Genomic DNA, 17,088 nt, shown 5'->3' with positions numbered 1-17,088 from the left:
TCTTGAATCCAGTAGGGACTGGGATGAGGGCCTACCACTGCTGCTGTTTGCCGTGCGGGAAACCATGCAAGAATCCCTAGGTTTTAGTCCGGCTGATCTTGTTTTCGGTCACACAGTGCGTGGTCCGTTGCGTTTACTCAGAGAAAAGTGGCTGGCTGGCAAACCAAATGTTGCTCACAACATTCAAGATTATGTCAGCGCTTCAAAGAGAAGTTGTACCATGCTTGTGAAACAGCTAGACAGTCTCTTGCTTCTGTTCAGACCAAGATGAAGAACAGATACGACCAGAAAACTGAGTCGAGAAAGTTCCAGTCTGGTGATAAGGTTCTGGTTTTGTTACCAGTTAGTGGTTCTGGCCTACAGGCAAAATGTTATGGTCCCTATGTCGTGGACCGCTCGTTAAGTGACACTAATTATGTGATTAAAACCCCTGATCGACTGAAGAAATACAGAGTATGTCACGTAAACATGTTTAAACAGTATTTCTCCCACAGTATCGACCTGTCCCCCATAGTCCCTGTTTCTGTGGTTGGGGTACCACCCCCCAGCAGGGAAGAGGATGAAGTGATTGAGGGACGACTTTCAGTTCCCTGTGCTCGCCTGAAGAATTCAAAAATTTTGTCCAAACTGGACGAGTTTCTGTCACATTTGGCTGAGCCAGCTCGTGACGATGTGACTTTCCATTTCCCCTCAAACTTGAGGTTGATGCCAGTGGTCACGGGGCTGGGGTGGTGCTGCTGCAGGAGGATGTTAAGGATGTGGATCACCCGGTCTGTTTCTTTTCTGAAGAAATTCAACAAACATCAACTTAATTATAGTACTATTGAGAAGGATGCATTAGCTTTACTCCTAGCCCTTCAACACTTAGAGGCCTATGTCGGTTCCACTCCGCTGCCTGTGGTTGTGTATTCAGACCACAACCCCTTAGTATTCCTGTCCCAAATGCGTAACAGCAACCAGCGTTTAATGCGTTGGTCGCTGCTATTGCAGGACTTTAATATCGAAATTCAGCATAAGAAAGGTAAAAATAATGTTATAGCTGATGCACTTTCGCGTTCCGGTGACCTGTGAAATCGATCATTTTCTTTTGGAGAGAAATGTTCAATCTTTAAGGGGGGAGGTGTTACAACCTTGAGGTTGTGTGGACCTCTCTCTCTCTCTCTCTCTCTCTCTCTCTTTCTCTCTCTCTCTCTCTGCTGTGATGATTGTGTGATGTGTTTCAGGTGTGTCTGTTCGAGTGGATGAGTGGGTGGATGCGTTTCAGGTGTGTCTCTATGAGTGGGTGGATGTGTTTACAGGGAGCGGATTGGTTCCAGCCCAAGGATGGAGGTGGATCGTATTGGCAGATTCCATGCCTTGCTTACAAACATACAAACGGAAAGGGGTGAGAACAACCTTTTTGGCAGAGGTGACAAACAATACTTGAAAACACATCGCTTGGGAACTGAACTACTTTTTTATGTACCATAATTATGGCAACTTAATTACCTGCAGAAACAAAGGCGGATCATAGTATTTCCCCCATACTACGGGGGAAATCAGAGCTCTTCTTCTTTTAAAGAGAAGTCATTAATGATCAACTCTGCTCCTTTAAGTCTGCCAGACTGTGGTACACTGTCACAGGACTCCAGGGTTCTCTCTGCATGCACTGCTGTCTGGCTGCATCCCCATTCCCACTTTGTCCCAGCAGCAGCATCTGGATCCTGAGTGGAGCTGCCTCACTTTGACATATCAGCCAGTCAGGATGGATGATCCATTGAAAGCACTATTGCGCAAAAGTTAATTTTTTTCATTCTTTTTCAACCATTTAAAAAAAAAAAGATTTGCTCGATTTTAGACCTAACCAATCAATTTAGAGTGAATGAAATATGATCACTGAGCATATCAACATGTGTTTGCAATTCAATCTCTTTTTTTTATCAAGTATTATCAAGCACGCACTGACGGGGGAAGAAAAAGATCTTTAGAGATTTAAGAAAATAAATGATAGCTCAGCTCAGATGCAGTAGTTGAAATGAAGCTGGCAGAATGAGGTCATAGTTGTACACACTGACTGATTGACCATGAGCAGTGAGAGTGGGGTTGTATGAAGAAACGATGGCTGCTTGCACTGACTGCGTAAAGTCTGAATACACTCGCTGAGCTTCTGCCAACAGAAACAAGGCCACCATAAATAATGGTCATTGACTTAGGGTGGATGTCACATGGGCTCCTGCTCCGCTCCTACTATCAATATTTTCATATTGTAGTGTATGAAAATGACTTCGGTGAGTAGAGGTCCTGTTTCACTTTCTGAACAATAATGCCAATATTCCCAAATTAATTTAACATTTGGTTCATGACCTTGCAGCCAGCTGGACTGGACTCTAGCAGTACACATTTTTGTTTATTTTTCTCAATTTGATTGAAGCTCCAAGTTACTCTTATTTATGATTATTCTCAGGTGTATGTTACTCTATTATGTCTGCTTCATGTTACTGTATTGTATTTAAATATTTTTAAGTTATGTGCTGGGAGCTCAACGTTCATGTGAGAGGTCTCTTATTCAGAAAATAATTACAATGGTCCTGTGTCCTGAATGCTCAAGGAAAAAGTTTTTCCACTTAATGTGTAGAAGACAATGTTGTTCACAGAATTAAATGTGACATTTCACCACAACAGCACATGCATACAGCTAAGCATATAAGACACACATGTACAGGCTGACTGCATACACTGATGCTAAAACTGGAACACCTGAAGCTGAGTAAACAACAAAAAAAAGCAATGCAGTTGACCACACAGCCCGAGCTTCAGATTATGGCGTAGAGCTCAGTTATTGGAGTGTGGGATGGGTTTTGGTGCTGGAAAGGTTAATAAACAGTCCAAATCCTGATATTTTAAAAATACTCAGGTAAAAAAAACATTGTAGAAAAACATCATGAAATTAGCAGAATTTGAGTAGCTTTATTATAGCCAATACTGTTACATCAAAACATGATTATCTTAGCCCCATGTCAGTTCTCTGAGATACATTGGTTTTAAGACAAGGGGTTCATAATTTGAAGGAACACTTCTCCAAGGGGAGATGTATTGGATAAACAGCATATACTAAAAAACTACTGTATACAATGTATTAAGTCAGGGATTAGACATTGACATTAGACCTATTTCCTTTTTTATTTACTGACCTTATATTATATTAACATATTATCTAGTATGTTGGCACTCATCTGCACTGATGTTTGTTCACGGTAAATTAAGTAAACTGTACTTAATGACGTCTTTCTATGAATAAGACTTATGAGATATAAGGCCACAGTTTAGTCCACCATGATCCGCTGAATGGGCGAAGACTGTGTAGAAGTCATTCTGCATCTCCCATCTGTCACTTTACCAAAAATAAGATAAGATAAACTTTATTGATCCACATGATGGGGAAATGTCCTTGTTACAGGAGCAGGCAGGTCAGAAATGAGGTAGACAAGAGAATAAAGAAATATAAAAAGGAAAATAGAATAAATAAGAAGAATTAAAGTTAAATAAAAAATTGGAAAAAAGCATTCTTGCACTGTGGGTGGAGAAGTCTGCTGCTGAATGAGCTGCTAGGGGCTCCCACGGAGTCATACAGGGGATGAGAGGTGTTGTCCATGATTGAATTCAGCTTTGCTAGTATCCTCCTCTCGCCAACTTCCTCAGTGGAATCCATAGGGCAGTTCAAGACCGAGCTTGCTCTCCTAAACAGTTTATTTAGTCTTTTCCTGTCCCTCTCAGTGCATCCACAACCCCCAAATATGATGAACAGGGTGGACCAATCTGTCAGCACTGTAATGTGGTTGTACATATCTATGGCAATGAAATTGCCAGTTTCAGAAACCTGACCCAAGCAACTAAGCAGCTCCATCGGCTTTAAACTACTAAGCCCCTCTGCCAGCAAATCGACATTTGGGCACAAAGAGAAAGTGTCCAGTGATGAGCCCTCCCGAGAGGATCAGGTTGGTGAATGTCCAGTTATGAATGTTAGAATGCTTGGGCAGATTATGCCTCGCCTTGTGGACACTGTCTTACAGATCACTATGTTGAGAGAAAGCACTTTTCACCAAGTGTTTGGTGAAAAGTGATCCATAAACATCCATAAACATACCATTTGGTGAAAAGTGCCCAGCGGGCGACGTAGCTGAGGTGATCCGCGAGAAGGGACCGATACGCGTCCAGAGTCGCAGCCGCCGACCGCCGTAAACGGTCCCCTCCAAACGGTCCCCGCCTTCCGCACCGGCGACGGACACCGCCCCGCGGTCCCAGAGAAACAATGCCCCCGCACCAGCGACGCCGTGAGGCGCCCCGGACGAGGACCTCCCCCCCGAGGCTTGCCGCACACCGAGCCTCGGAGGGCGACACTAGATATTAGATAATTTCCCACGGCACACCTGACGATCTCTCACGGCACACTAGTCCGCGGTAAACTGGTTGAAAATCACTGATGTAATGCTCTGCACTCGAGGTGAACCAGAGGAGCCTCAAAAAGACTGGGTCAAACTTCACCACAAGAGACTTAAACTGGATAACCAGCAAGCAGCTGAGACTGGAGAATGTTCGCCATGAAAGCCATGACAGAGGGAGAACAACACCATAAATTACACACATTATGACTCAGTCATGACACAGCCAGGATTTCCTGTTCAAGTGATTCGAATCAATCCAGATTCATGGTCCCAACCCCATTGCTTCATCACTAAATAAATGTGATTGTCAGTTTGTGTGTGAAGAGCGACATAAAGGAACACACACAAACAAACACACACAACCCTAGAGAACACGCTGAAAGACTAACGTAATATAATACAAGCCTAAAAGTTCATCTAAACCGTTACCATCCTGTTAATTAAGCTGGTAAAATACATTATGGGCCAAATGTTTAATATTTATTCAAGATCAGTTTTTGTTAACAGAGTCCATTTTATTCATCGTTTTAATTGTGTGTGGTTTATTTTGTTTGGGTTTTATTTATATGGTATATTTTAATGTCTAATTAAAATGTCAGACTGAATACTCTAAAGAATTAAGTCCATGGCTCTTTTGTCTACTTCCATGATTATGCTATAAAATTATCATGTTAGTGGTATAATGTTTATAAATAATATCATTTGTCACAATACTTTCAGGTACAATATACAGAGGGCCGAAACTGCCAAAATGAGGGACATTTTAATAATAGTTTCATATTTTCAATGCTTAATAAACTGCAGTTTATGTGCTGTTTTTTTGTTTTTTTATATGTTTCCATACATGTAGGTTTGTTTTTACAATAAGTTAATACCTGTATAAAGTAATAGTTGGTCATTGTAAATGACCTTTTAAAGGTCATGGTACAATTTAAGGTTCACAAACCAGTTATGCTCTTTGAAAGTTATATATTCTTACAGTTTATGCGCCTTATAAATGGTAATTTGTCTGTATCTATATAGCGCTTTTCTAGTCTGGATAACCCTTAAGGCACTCTACTGTGAGAACGGCACAGCTGCCAGGGTTGATTTGTATCTGGCCCACAGTTAATTTCAGTATCCTGCCCATGGACACTTCAGAACACGATACGGGAAAGACTTGGATCGAACCACTGAGCTTCTGCTTAGAAAATGACCCACTATATTAAAGAAGAGGACATGCACAGACTTGACAAAAGTCATTTTCTAATAATAAAAATGCTTTTACTAATCAATTTTAGCTGGTGCTTTGGGTTAAAAGAACCAACATGCTGATGTGTCATTAGATAAAATGTGACAAAACAACTTGATGACAGGCCTAAATTAAACTTGGCTGTTGTCAGTTTGTGGGGTCTCTGCAGAGACATATACCTGTCTGAATATCCAGAACCTCCTCTTTGGTAGTTCACCCTCCCACGACAAATGTTCCATAATGACACACACACACACACACACACAGAGCTCAACAGTACTGCTGACAATAGCAAAATGTAAATACATGTGATAAGGAAATAAGTAAAGAAACAAAATGGAATCAGCACAGTACCACGAAAGAAAGAACAGAGGGATCACAATGGAATAAAATACAAACAAACAAGTACTTTTGCATAGCATATGTTCACCGAGTTACTGGCTTCTGAAGTCAATCCTCCTGTGCATGGTGGCCATGAAGAGATCCCCTTATGCCATGACAACAGTTACAAAAGATGAAGGGCCATAGTCAGTCCTTGTTCTGTGTATTAAAAACATTCGGTAGCAAAGCCTCAGCAGTGCGAGTGAGTCAAATTCAGTGGGTAACTTTCCTTTTCCTAACCTGTGCAATGTTTCTTTGTTGACTCAAAGTCAGTGGAGATATTCAACAGCAGTTAACCTGCAGTCACCAAGATGAACATGCCACGTTGATTTGTTTAACTGTGACTTCTCAAGGCAAATTTTCTCTTCAGCTACACATACGATTGCAGTTTTATAGAATTTTTTTCCGTTTTGTCACACAAAATGGAGCACATCCCAGCTGTTTTTAAACAGGAGGAAAAGTCACAGCAACACATTATTCTCTCAAAGTACAGTTCATTTGGTTTGTGAGTGTAATATTCAAATGAGCATGAAAATTCAAAATACATTCAAATGTATTATTACGATTTATTATTATCCACTCCTCAGCCCAGTTGTAGTTCAGGGCACCAGAGGGGCCCGGGCACCCTAGACTCCTGTAACAGCCACATTCGTCTCAAATTATTGTCTTTAAGGCATATTTTAATACATTTTTGATGTGACAAGTATATTTCTACACAGTTAAAGTCCTGGTACTACATAGAGAGCCTACTTGGCTAACATTGCTGTTAGCAGTGGAAAGTAGGCTACATAATGTTTTACAAGCATCTGATTAAAACATAGTGTAGCCAATATTCCTATATTCAGCTCCAAAGCTAAAGCATCACAGAACCTTTATTCCCCCTCTCTGTTTCCATAACTTAATTTGGTAGTTGAGTAGTTTTAAAAAACATCTTGACATGTACAGTATGGCATGCACATATTCTGTGTTGATCAAAGTACCTTCAGGGGCTTCTCAGTTGATAATTAGAATCATTAACATTAATGGCGCAGGCTTACACCACATTAAAACTCAGATCAGTATCAGGAGAAAAAAACCAGTGGGGGCTCGTTAATAGGGGCCGTTGGGGCGCCGCCCCCTCCAACATGCTGAGAAAAAAAGGCCTATTAAACATTTAAGACATAATTTGATTAAATAATAATAGTTTACTCTTACAATGCAACGGCCAAACAATGGTGAATGTAAGTGAGTTTAAGAAAGTTTTGGCAACCACAGGAACTGAGGCTGTTCTTTAAATATTGTTTAACTATAAAACTAGCATTAGTTTATGGATCACGTTTGACAGTCACAACCTTCAGAGGTAAGTGCTTAACAGTGTGACATGAAGAGTCTTCAAAAGTAAATCGCTGGAACTGCCCAACTAGCAGTTCACCTGGATTGAATGTGACTATACCAGCATGGGTCCTTCCACAGCCATTCAGGCTGTATAGAATATTGATGAAATGAAGATAGATGGATGAATGGCTGCAAAGGGCGAGTATGAAGATGGATGAAGAATGTCATTGTTAGGCTGAACTGGGAGGATGAAGACTCAGAGTGGGGGTCCCTCTCAGGCACATTTCCGCCCAAGCTGGTCAGACCACCAGACAGAACCTAGGGAGAGATATGAGAGAAATATGCACATGATGAGCTGGAAGGGATGTAGGTAAGGATAAGGATGGATTGGGGAAGGGAGGGTGAGGGGAAGGGAGGTTGCGTCAAGAGATGAGACAAACAGAGCAGGATGGATTGACCAGGTATAAAAAGGGTTGATAGGTAATTAGAGGAGTGGTTCAGGCATGGTCCCGTTCCCGAGCCTAAGTTTAATTATTATTTTAATTTCACTAGTACAATCTGTACGTTTAAGAGTAGGCTTAAAACCTTCCTTTTTATGACCTAGACCCTAGACTTGCTCTTAGGTATGCTGCTATAAGTCTAGAAGGTTGATAACATCAACTGGCGCTCTGCATTAATTAGTGCGGCAGAACTTAACTTTTCCTATGTTTTTAAATAGGAGGCGTTTAGTTTAAAAGGCAAAGAGGTATTGATGTCTGATCTACTGAGTGGGCCACATGGTTTTCATGGTACTGCCATAGAAGGGGAATTTATGACACATGACACACAGAGCTTCTCTTTCCAGCTTCTCCTGCCTCTTCTCCATCCTTATCACATCAAAGTTATTCATATCACATCAACACCTGTTTCTGACTTGACCCCTTCCCCGGAGTCCCTGTGCCTTATCGCCCGCAGATCCAGGGCCACAGCTGTGGCCACATCTTCATGGATTGCGATTTGTGGATCGCGTGTCGGAGGTCGCGGTGGTGGATCTAGTGTGGTGGATTCTAGGTGGGGTCAGCTGATCGTAGTTGGAATGGCGGATCCTTTGTCGTGTTGGAGTGAGATAATGGTGGTGGACAACGACCGAGCTGGCAGCTGATGATGAATCCTAACTGGCGACAATAGACAATGACTATGGACTATAGTGGATCCGATCTTGATGATGGATCACGATCTTGCTGGCTACTGACCATAGACCAGGGGTCTTCAACGTTTTTCAGGCCAAGGACCCCTAAGCTGGTGGAGAGATGGAGCAGGGACCCCCTACTATATATATTGTATAAAATTGTTTTTTATATTAAACTGGACCTAGTGCGATATATAAACATAGCTACCCTGTTATTGCGCATTCAATACTATGCTATTCAAATACAACACGGGTGCATATATTCATGTTCAATTTAAACATGTGCACGGTACAGGGTGGCCATGCCACTGCCATGTATAAACATACATCTTGCATACAACACTGAGCTATTAAAGCAATTCACAGATTCATGTTTTTATTTTAAACACATGTAGAAGAGACAGTGAATCCTCAAGCCATCTGTGGATGCCACACATACTCCCACATCAGTGAGATGTCGGACCCTGATGGGTAGCACACAACTTATCTAACCTTGGACGGATGGAGGTTGTCAGGCAGAGGGTCAAATCAGCCTCTCAATATGTTGATGCTTGTTAATTGTGTATTTAAAGACATTTAAATTTGTGGAAAAAATTGGCTAGAAAATAAATCAAAAATTATCAAAAATATAAAAAATGGTCTAATCAACCAAACATTTCACGACCCCCCTGCAGTACCTCCACGGACCCCCTAGGGGTCGCAGACACCCTGTTGAAGACCTCTGCCATAGACTATGATTGCAGCAGGACTGCTTCATATATACTAATGAAGTTATCCTTCAAAACGTTTACCCTCATCAATGCTGCTAAAACCTTTTATCTTGATGATGTTTTCCTACACTTAACATCTATTGCAAGTCTGTCCGTCCTTTTTTCCTTACTCTTGCTGAGGGTTAAGGACAGAGGATGTCTCACCATGTTAAAGCCCTATGAGACAAATTGTGATTTGTGAATATGGGCTATACAAATCAAATTTGATTGATTGATTGATAGTATGGACCACTCCACAACCATTTAACATTAAATCTCTCGATGGAAATTCAAAAGATTGAAAGGCTGTATTGTATAATGTGGATGAATACATGTAAATGGCTGTTAAGGGGGAGGATGAAGATGGATGAAGAATGTCCCTGTCAGGCTGGTCTGGGAGAATATGCTGTTGACTGGGCAGATAGAGATTCTTTGTGGGGGTTCTGTCTCAGGCATCCACCCAAGCTGATGTTGGACCACAAAAAGAGTCAGAAGAACAGGTGGTATGTGGTGAGAAATACCTTGAAACAATTCTGGCCAGTAAAGTAGGCTGAGAGAGTGCTTGGGGCTGTTAAGGATGTCTTCTTAGGAGGCATGCACAATGATTTCCAACTATGGAGCTGGTTGTTAATTGTGGCTGAAAATGGAGGGACTGGAATGGGGTGAGTTTACGATACTGGGGCCAAAAGTATTTGGATGGATGGGCAAGACTTTAAAGGCACTGTTGATGTCGGCTTTTGACAGCCAAGCTCTATGGCTGGCAAAGCAGATGAGAGTGATGGCATGGTGGATTTTTGAACATTACATGGAGAAACCTGAACTGGGAGTGAGAGGTGAATGCTTGGAATGAATGAGCCGTGTAGGGAAGACAAGTCTACTATTACCTTCTTTTTACAGGAGTATTTTTGTGGGCTCATGAGCTCTTGAAAAGGAGTACTGTCGAATGGGCCTATTATGATCCCTCTTGACCTCTTTAGCCAATAAGGTGTCAACAGAATGGGATTTAATTGGAGTCTAGTGGACAGAGTTAGAATGTAAATGCCGGCGAGTCTATGGTATTCTGACCACTAGGTGCAGTTGGCTTGACTGACACTTTTGGCTGTTGCCTAACACCGGGTTCACACCGGATGCGGAAGCCACGCGCCAAGCCTTAAAAACCAGCTGGCTCCCATCCATCCCCCTGTCAAACATTTGTGCTGTTCACACCGGGTGCCTCGCGCCGTGCAGCGATCGTTTCGACGTCGAGTCAATTTTTTCCACTCATCACGAGCGTATCATGCCAGGAAACACACTGAAAAATGATTATAAACGATATTGATGACATATTTTATATTATGTAAATGATCAAATATGCATCCCATACTTTGTATTCCATTTCTGTTGTCCTGGAGTTAATTTTACCAATTTTACCAATGACATTATTAAATGTACCCCTCTGCCCATCCACTACAGACACATAAGCAGTCATAAAGATAAAAAGAGAGGGGGGGAGGGTGCTACGTATTCTCCACATAGACTTGAGTGGAGAATACGTCATTTACCCTCGACACCCGACATTGAACAGAGCAGGGGAGAATTTCTTGAAGATGGATGACATTAAATTAATAATTGAAGTGGAGAAGTACAGTTAGTTGTATGATCCTCAGCACATGTTGTATAAAGACAACACCAAATAAGACACATGTTGTTGAGGCTGTAGCCGTTAATGTTGGAGCAACAAGTGTGTATATGCTTTTAAAAAGATTATTAAATGCCAATTTTACTGTAGGCTGATAATAGCAGAAGTATTTGATATCATTAGTAATGTGCAGCGTCGCTTCGGCGTCGCTACTGCTTCCGGTGTGAACAACCAAGCGCTGTCGCTCTAGGGATTAGCACTTCCGCGTCGTTCGCCGTCGCTTCCGCAACCGGTGTGAACCCAGCGTTACTGAGTGATGGCATTGAGGATAATTGGCTTTGAACAGGTGATCATACAGGTTGTCTCCGATTCAGGTGTGCTTATCTGTATTTTTATTTTTTAAGAGCCGATCGGGAAATTTGGTCTGCCTGTCTTCAAGAGTTCTAAGGCAAATGGAGCAGGATGGTTTGACCAGGTATAAGAAGGCTTGATGGGTAATTAGAGGAGCGGCACTAATTCACATAAACTTTGACATGCTAATCTCAACTACAATTAATTACTGCTCTGGAATATAATATGGACATTTTTACAACAAGCTTAGATTATTATAACATTTAGCTATGAACTTTACTTCAGAGGACGGAAGCTAACTGTGTTAGCAGCTACATTTCACAGCACAGTCGAAAGCTTGTGTTGTTGGTAGCTGTTGTAAGTGGTTGTGACCGGCTCCAAACTGCCAAGATGGCGATAATCCAATTTGATACTCTGCTGCAGCTCTTCTTCTGCTTTTTGAATTCAGGGAGAGTTAATTGGCCAACTATCGCCACAATTGCTTGTGTGTGTATGTGGCCGTGGGTGAGTAAGTAGGCGGTGGAGTGAATCATCTTCTCGTAAGTATACAATCATTGGTCAACATTGTGTTTTTTGGCTAGGCTCAGCACCGTGTCAACCAACAGGCAGAAAACCCGTCAAATTAATCAAAAGAACAACTACCACAGCCACTAACAGAGGCTAACGCTGGGGACACACCGGAGGCGGATCGGCCGCAAAGCTGCTTACTCCGCTGGTTGTTGTATGCTCCCTTCAATGTAGGGGTTTGTCGGTAAATGATCACGGTCTTAACAAGTGACTGACCTACGCATGCCTAAACAGTCACAGTTGTTGACCGGGTCACAACCAATAGTCTACTTAACCCGGATTCATGATCTCACACCATCGATTAATACCTAAATAAATGTGATCGTCACTTTGTGTGTGAAGACCAACATAGACAAGCAGGTCAAAACAGATATAAACAGTGAAGCAGATAGAAAAAAGGTTCTTCCCTCAGATTATGATGCAAAGCAGTGTTTTAACTTCATTGTTGCAGAGAAAGCAATGTTCATTTATATATTTGTATTATGCTATTTAATCAGTAATAAAATTGCAACCAACACCCAAACTCTCCATACAACACAGCACTGCACTCACCAGAAACACACAGCACGCTGTCATCATTAATTTTTTTTGTCTTTCCAACTCCCCTTCCTCTTTTTAGGAAAAGGGCTTCTCCCCACTGGGCCTGAAGGATGCAAGGTTCAGTGAAGGAGTTCTGGGTTCTAATCTCCATTGGCTAGCTCTCTCCCCAGGGTTAAGGCGCAGCTGACGAGATCAGGCCCCTTTTAATTCTTGACCTCCTCATTTTCAAGTGGAGGGGGAGGGGATGCTGTGAGGATGGTGCTATCTTTTTTCCGCCCTCATGAAAGGCAAGGCAACTATATTTTTCTCTCTCTCTTCACTTCAGTTTTAAATATCCTCTCTATTTTAATTTTTTATTCTATCCACTCGCCAACACAGTTGCACCAGTACTATAAAATCTCTCTATAACAAATAGTGCCATCTCCGAGTTTTTTATGTCCTTCCTCCTCGTTTCAATCCTGAATGTTCATCATGTCTTGTTTTGTACTTTCTCGATTGTTCTCTTGTCTTGTTTTGTCTTACTTCACAATAAAACATGTAATAATAGTAATCATTGAGAGTGAAAGCTGTAAACTGTTAAGGAAACCTCTACTTAATTCTTAAGAATATTCAGTCTGACATTTGAATGAGAATTAAAGATAAAATATCATAAATTAATAAAAAACAAACCACATACAATCAAAACAATATATAAAATGGACTCTGTTGCTCTGTTAACAAAATTCAACCTAAATTAATATAAAACATTTGGCATAGGATTTATGTTGCCGGCTCAGTCAACAGGATGGTAATGATTTAGATGAGATTTTAGCTTTGTATGTTATAAGGTTAGTATTACAGTGCTTCACCTAGGATTATTTGTGTGCGTGTGTGTATCTCTCCACATATTTAATGTGTTTAAATATGTGCATCATAATCTCTCAGAAGAAGCAAAAAAAAATCTACTGTTCAGGTCCTAATAACTTGTGATTGGTGTTTATAGTTAAAGTGTAAAGTCAGCATGAGAGAGGAGGTAGGACACCAAGCTAGATACAGTACAATCCAACCCCTGCTTCTGCTCTGATCTTCATCTTTTTACAGGGATTTGTTTCCGCTTTTCGACATACATCGCCTCATTCACCTCCTCTTCTCCCTCTTCTCTGCTTCACGTTTGTCAGTCTGTGAGTGACTGGGGGCGAGTATAAAGTCCGCAGAGGAAATGAGATGAGGAAGCGACACAAGTCGATCAAATACAGAGACACACCAGCTAAATATTTGCTGTACCGGTGCGACCAAGGAAAAATTTTAGTCGCACTTCACCGATATTTGTACACATGTACAGACTATTCACAATTTATATACAAAGGTCCCATCCCTCCACCCCAATTCAGATAGTCGTCCCTCTCAATATCACTGCAAACATAAGCCTTGATATTGCCTACATACATTTTATTAGTAATAAAATATAAACACATGATCGCTAATTATAGGTGCAAAATTCTTAAGCTTTGGCATATTGCATCCCCCCTCTCCATCCATCACAGTGGTTTGTATATTGTTCACCACCCCCCCTCCTCAAACACTCACTCACAATTTCTCTCTCTATCTCTCTCAGAGAGATGCGCTCCAGTTTAGACTGACTTCCTGTAAGTCGCAGCTCTGCAACAGTTGTTGTCAGAGGATGTGTAAGACACATTGCCTTAATTCTACAACTCAATAGCAAAACAAAATGTTTAACCACACTGCATATTTTTGTTTGTTTTACCTCACAGTTAAATCTAGACTCTACATACCTGCAACTTCTAAAGCACATGTAAGGCAGGAAATCTCATCCTATTTCAAGCCGTTGGTTGCGAATGTCAGATGTGTTATATATATGCTACAGAATGCTTGGATTCAATAAAAATGTAGATAGAAAAAATATGTGATCTGTTGTCGATGATGAATTGGTATCAATTTATAATAGTTAAGATGAACTCATCCAAAACAATTTGGTTGCAAGTACATAGTATTTTCTTACTGCATGCAAAATTTCTTATTGGTATTGTGGTATTGTTTTTTAAATAAATTAAGTCTTAATTCACTGAAACAGGACAACATTACAACAAATGCTGTTATATAGTCTCAGTGAATTGTAGGCTTTATAATGTTGTGGACTTGTACATATTGACAGCAAAACATTTTAGTTGTGCTTCTTCAGGAAAACTAAATCTAATTAGGCTTATTATTGGCTTTAGCATGGTTAATGGATGTGCTACGATACTAAACCTGCAAAGAGGAGGTATCTAATCTTTTTCACTGCACCAAAATGTCAACTAAGCATAAAGACCCAGATATATCAAATGCAAGTTGATATAAGAAAGTAATGAAGTACTTGTAGAAATGTTTCACAAATTTGTCATCAGACAAAGGCAACTCAGAGAGGAGCTGGCTGTGGACAGGCAGGGACAGTCAGGCAGAGGGCGTCTCAGGTAAGCTTGTTAGTTTTTGTAAAGTCATTAGTAAAGAAATAGATTGTTGTTGTGTTGAACTGTGAAGGAGTATAGAAATCACCTTATTTCTATTCTTTGAGACATATGTTTATATATATATATATATATATATATATATATATACTATACTATACTGGTCCCCTATGGTGTCCCCCTCCAGGAATTGTCATTGAAGAAATGTCTTTGTTTATCAAAGCAATGAGTCTTACTACGAGAAATTGTTGACTGACGAAAATCTTTGTAATGATGAGTACATTTTTCAACCACTGCGTAAAGTTGATTATCCACAATCCTTAGTAATACAAAACATTATGATCACTTGATTTTATGTTTAACGATCGAAAAAGCTAACAATAGAAGAGCCTTTCATGCAATTTGTCTAAATGTATGTATCGATTTGAATGAGATGGAATGCAGCTGAAAATCCTGTCCTGTAGGGGTCGTCATACATACCTGTGTTTGAAGGTCCAACAATGAAACATGTCTGAAGTGCTGAATTTTAATCATCTAGGATGTACCTGCCTTTAGCTTTGTGCCAGTTAACACCTTGAAGACAAACACGCGTATACCGCGCACACAAACCACACACTGCAGTGCACGCGCATATAATAACAGCCTACATATATAAGATAAGAATGTTGACAGAATTGGAGCAGTCCGTATTAAGATAAGGCCTCTCCTCAGTGACAGTGGCACGAAGACGGGAGCGATGAGAGAGGCCCACACTGATGGTTGGGAGACATTGATACATACGATGAATGAGAAAAGAGGAACAAGCAGGAGGAACAAACGGTACAGATGATAACGGTGAAGCGATGGCACAAATGAGAATCCTACCGATCTGGACGCTCGGAGATCCGCACAACGCCTCGCGCCATAAGAGTGTCACCACAAACAGCAGCTTCATGGTGCTGGTATTGCTCCTCGCGCAACGGCACCGCAGCCTACAGCAGGTTCCTACCAAAACATCAACGAAATCACACGCTATGCGAGTTCATGGCGGGATTGCAGGTTCACTCTCGAGCTCTGCGGATGCTGTCTTCTCTCTCCGTGGAAATGCTCGTACCACCGCTACTGCTGGACTTGGGCGCGCGCCGAGGGTTGCTAGGAATACCGATGAGGCACGACAGCTGAACGTAAAGCAACATTTTTGAAACCAAGATGAGGTCTCAGGAACCTGATAGTTCACGACACTATAGCTAGAGGAGTTTATATAATGACACCGCACAACAAGCAATATTGAACTGGCTGCCAGCTGGCCTCTGAACGGTGAGTTGATTAATTCATATTAAGAATAATTTAATATTATGACATACGTAATAAACAAAAATACCTCAAAGGTTACAGGTTACAAACATTTTTGAAGCTCCAGAGGAATTTGACTAACAAAAACACCTATCGGTCTGATTCTTTTTGTCTTGTGTGTTGATTTGTAGTTGAGAGAGATCCGGCTATTCCCAACATCTTCTTAAACATGAGGATGAAGTGAAGAAGGCATCAGCCGTAGCACTGGCAGCAGCCAAGGAAATTGTGTTAAAACAAGTGCATGTGCTAGCCAGTGAAATCATGTTAATGCAAATACAGGTCCAGTCCTTACAGATAGCATCTAACCATAACCCTGTCAAAGTGAGCCTGAAGACAGGAGGCAGCTGGTCAACCTGGGGTGTGTTCATCTGGCTGTGGCGTTTAATTCCAGTGTACTTCCCTTTAGCATTGCAAGGACAGCTAGCATGGCACAATTAGCATGAATACTGGCTTTGTTGTGTGTCCTGAGCAGAACACTGATGGGTGTTGTCAATATGACAGTTGTTCCAGAACCAAACGTCAGGAACACCTACTGTCAAGCATTAAAGCAACATGTACATGTGTACAGGTGAGTGTTAACTCAGCTCCTCATTTTAGGATGCATGCCTTATTGTGAAGACAGACGTCATCTGCCAGCTCTGTTGGTTCAGGATCGGCACCTCAGACAGCAACTGCATCACAAGAACTCCGAGGAGAAGACAGCAGTAGGCCCAAACGGGAATCACCTGGGTGAGCTTAGAAAAAGTCAAAGCCTATTCACATCAGTGATCGTGTCAGTCTGTCCTTTTATATTCTTAAAAACTGCTAATGCGATTGACTTCAAACTTATACTAATAATTGATACTTTAATTGGTTACCATTTAACTCTTTGCGACAAATTCTTCTTCTTTATGCTGACATCAATCCAATAATCAATCATAAGTGACAGCTTCATGATCAGAAAATTATTAAACTAAGAACCAGTGTAAAAGA

General features: G+C 41.2%; 1 protein-coding gene across 4 annotated transcripts in view; it reads right to left on the bottom strand.

The window, feature by feature from the left end:
• Positions 1 to 15,875, bottom strand: part of LOC133953959 (glutamate receptor 2-like) — a 57,189-nt gene extending 41,314 nt beyond the window's left edge. The window contains exon 1 of one of the 4 annotated variants that reach the window (XM_062388156.1): positions 15,649 to 15,875. In XM_062388156.1, the coding sequence (XP_062244140.1) occupies positions 15,649 to 15,718 (70 nt within the window). In that variant the 5' untranslated portion in view covers positions 15,719 to 15,875. The remainder of the gene's footprint in view (positions 1 to 15,648) is intronic. The other 3 variants (XM_062388154.1, XM_062388155.1, XM_062388153.1) reach the window with 3 other exon arrangements.
• Between the last annotated feature and the right edge of the window lie 1,213 nt (positions 15,876 to 17,088).

Source organism: Platichthys flesus, chromosome 5 (assembly GCF_949316205.1).
Source record: "Platichthys flesus chromosome 5, fPlaFle2.1, whole genome shotgun sequence".
In the NCBI taxonomy this organism is placed as follows: Eukaryota; Metazoa; Chordata; class Actinopteri; order Pleuronectiformes; family Pleuronectidae; genus Platichthys; species Platichthys flesus.
The sequence above is the reverse complement of the archived record's forward strand: the minus strand, read 5'-3'. Positions and strand labels throughout refer to the sequence as shown.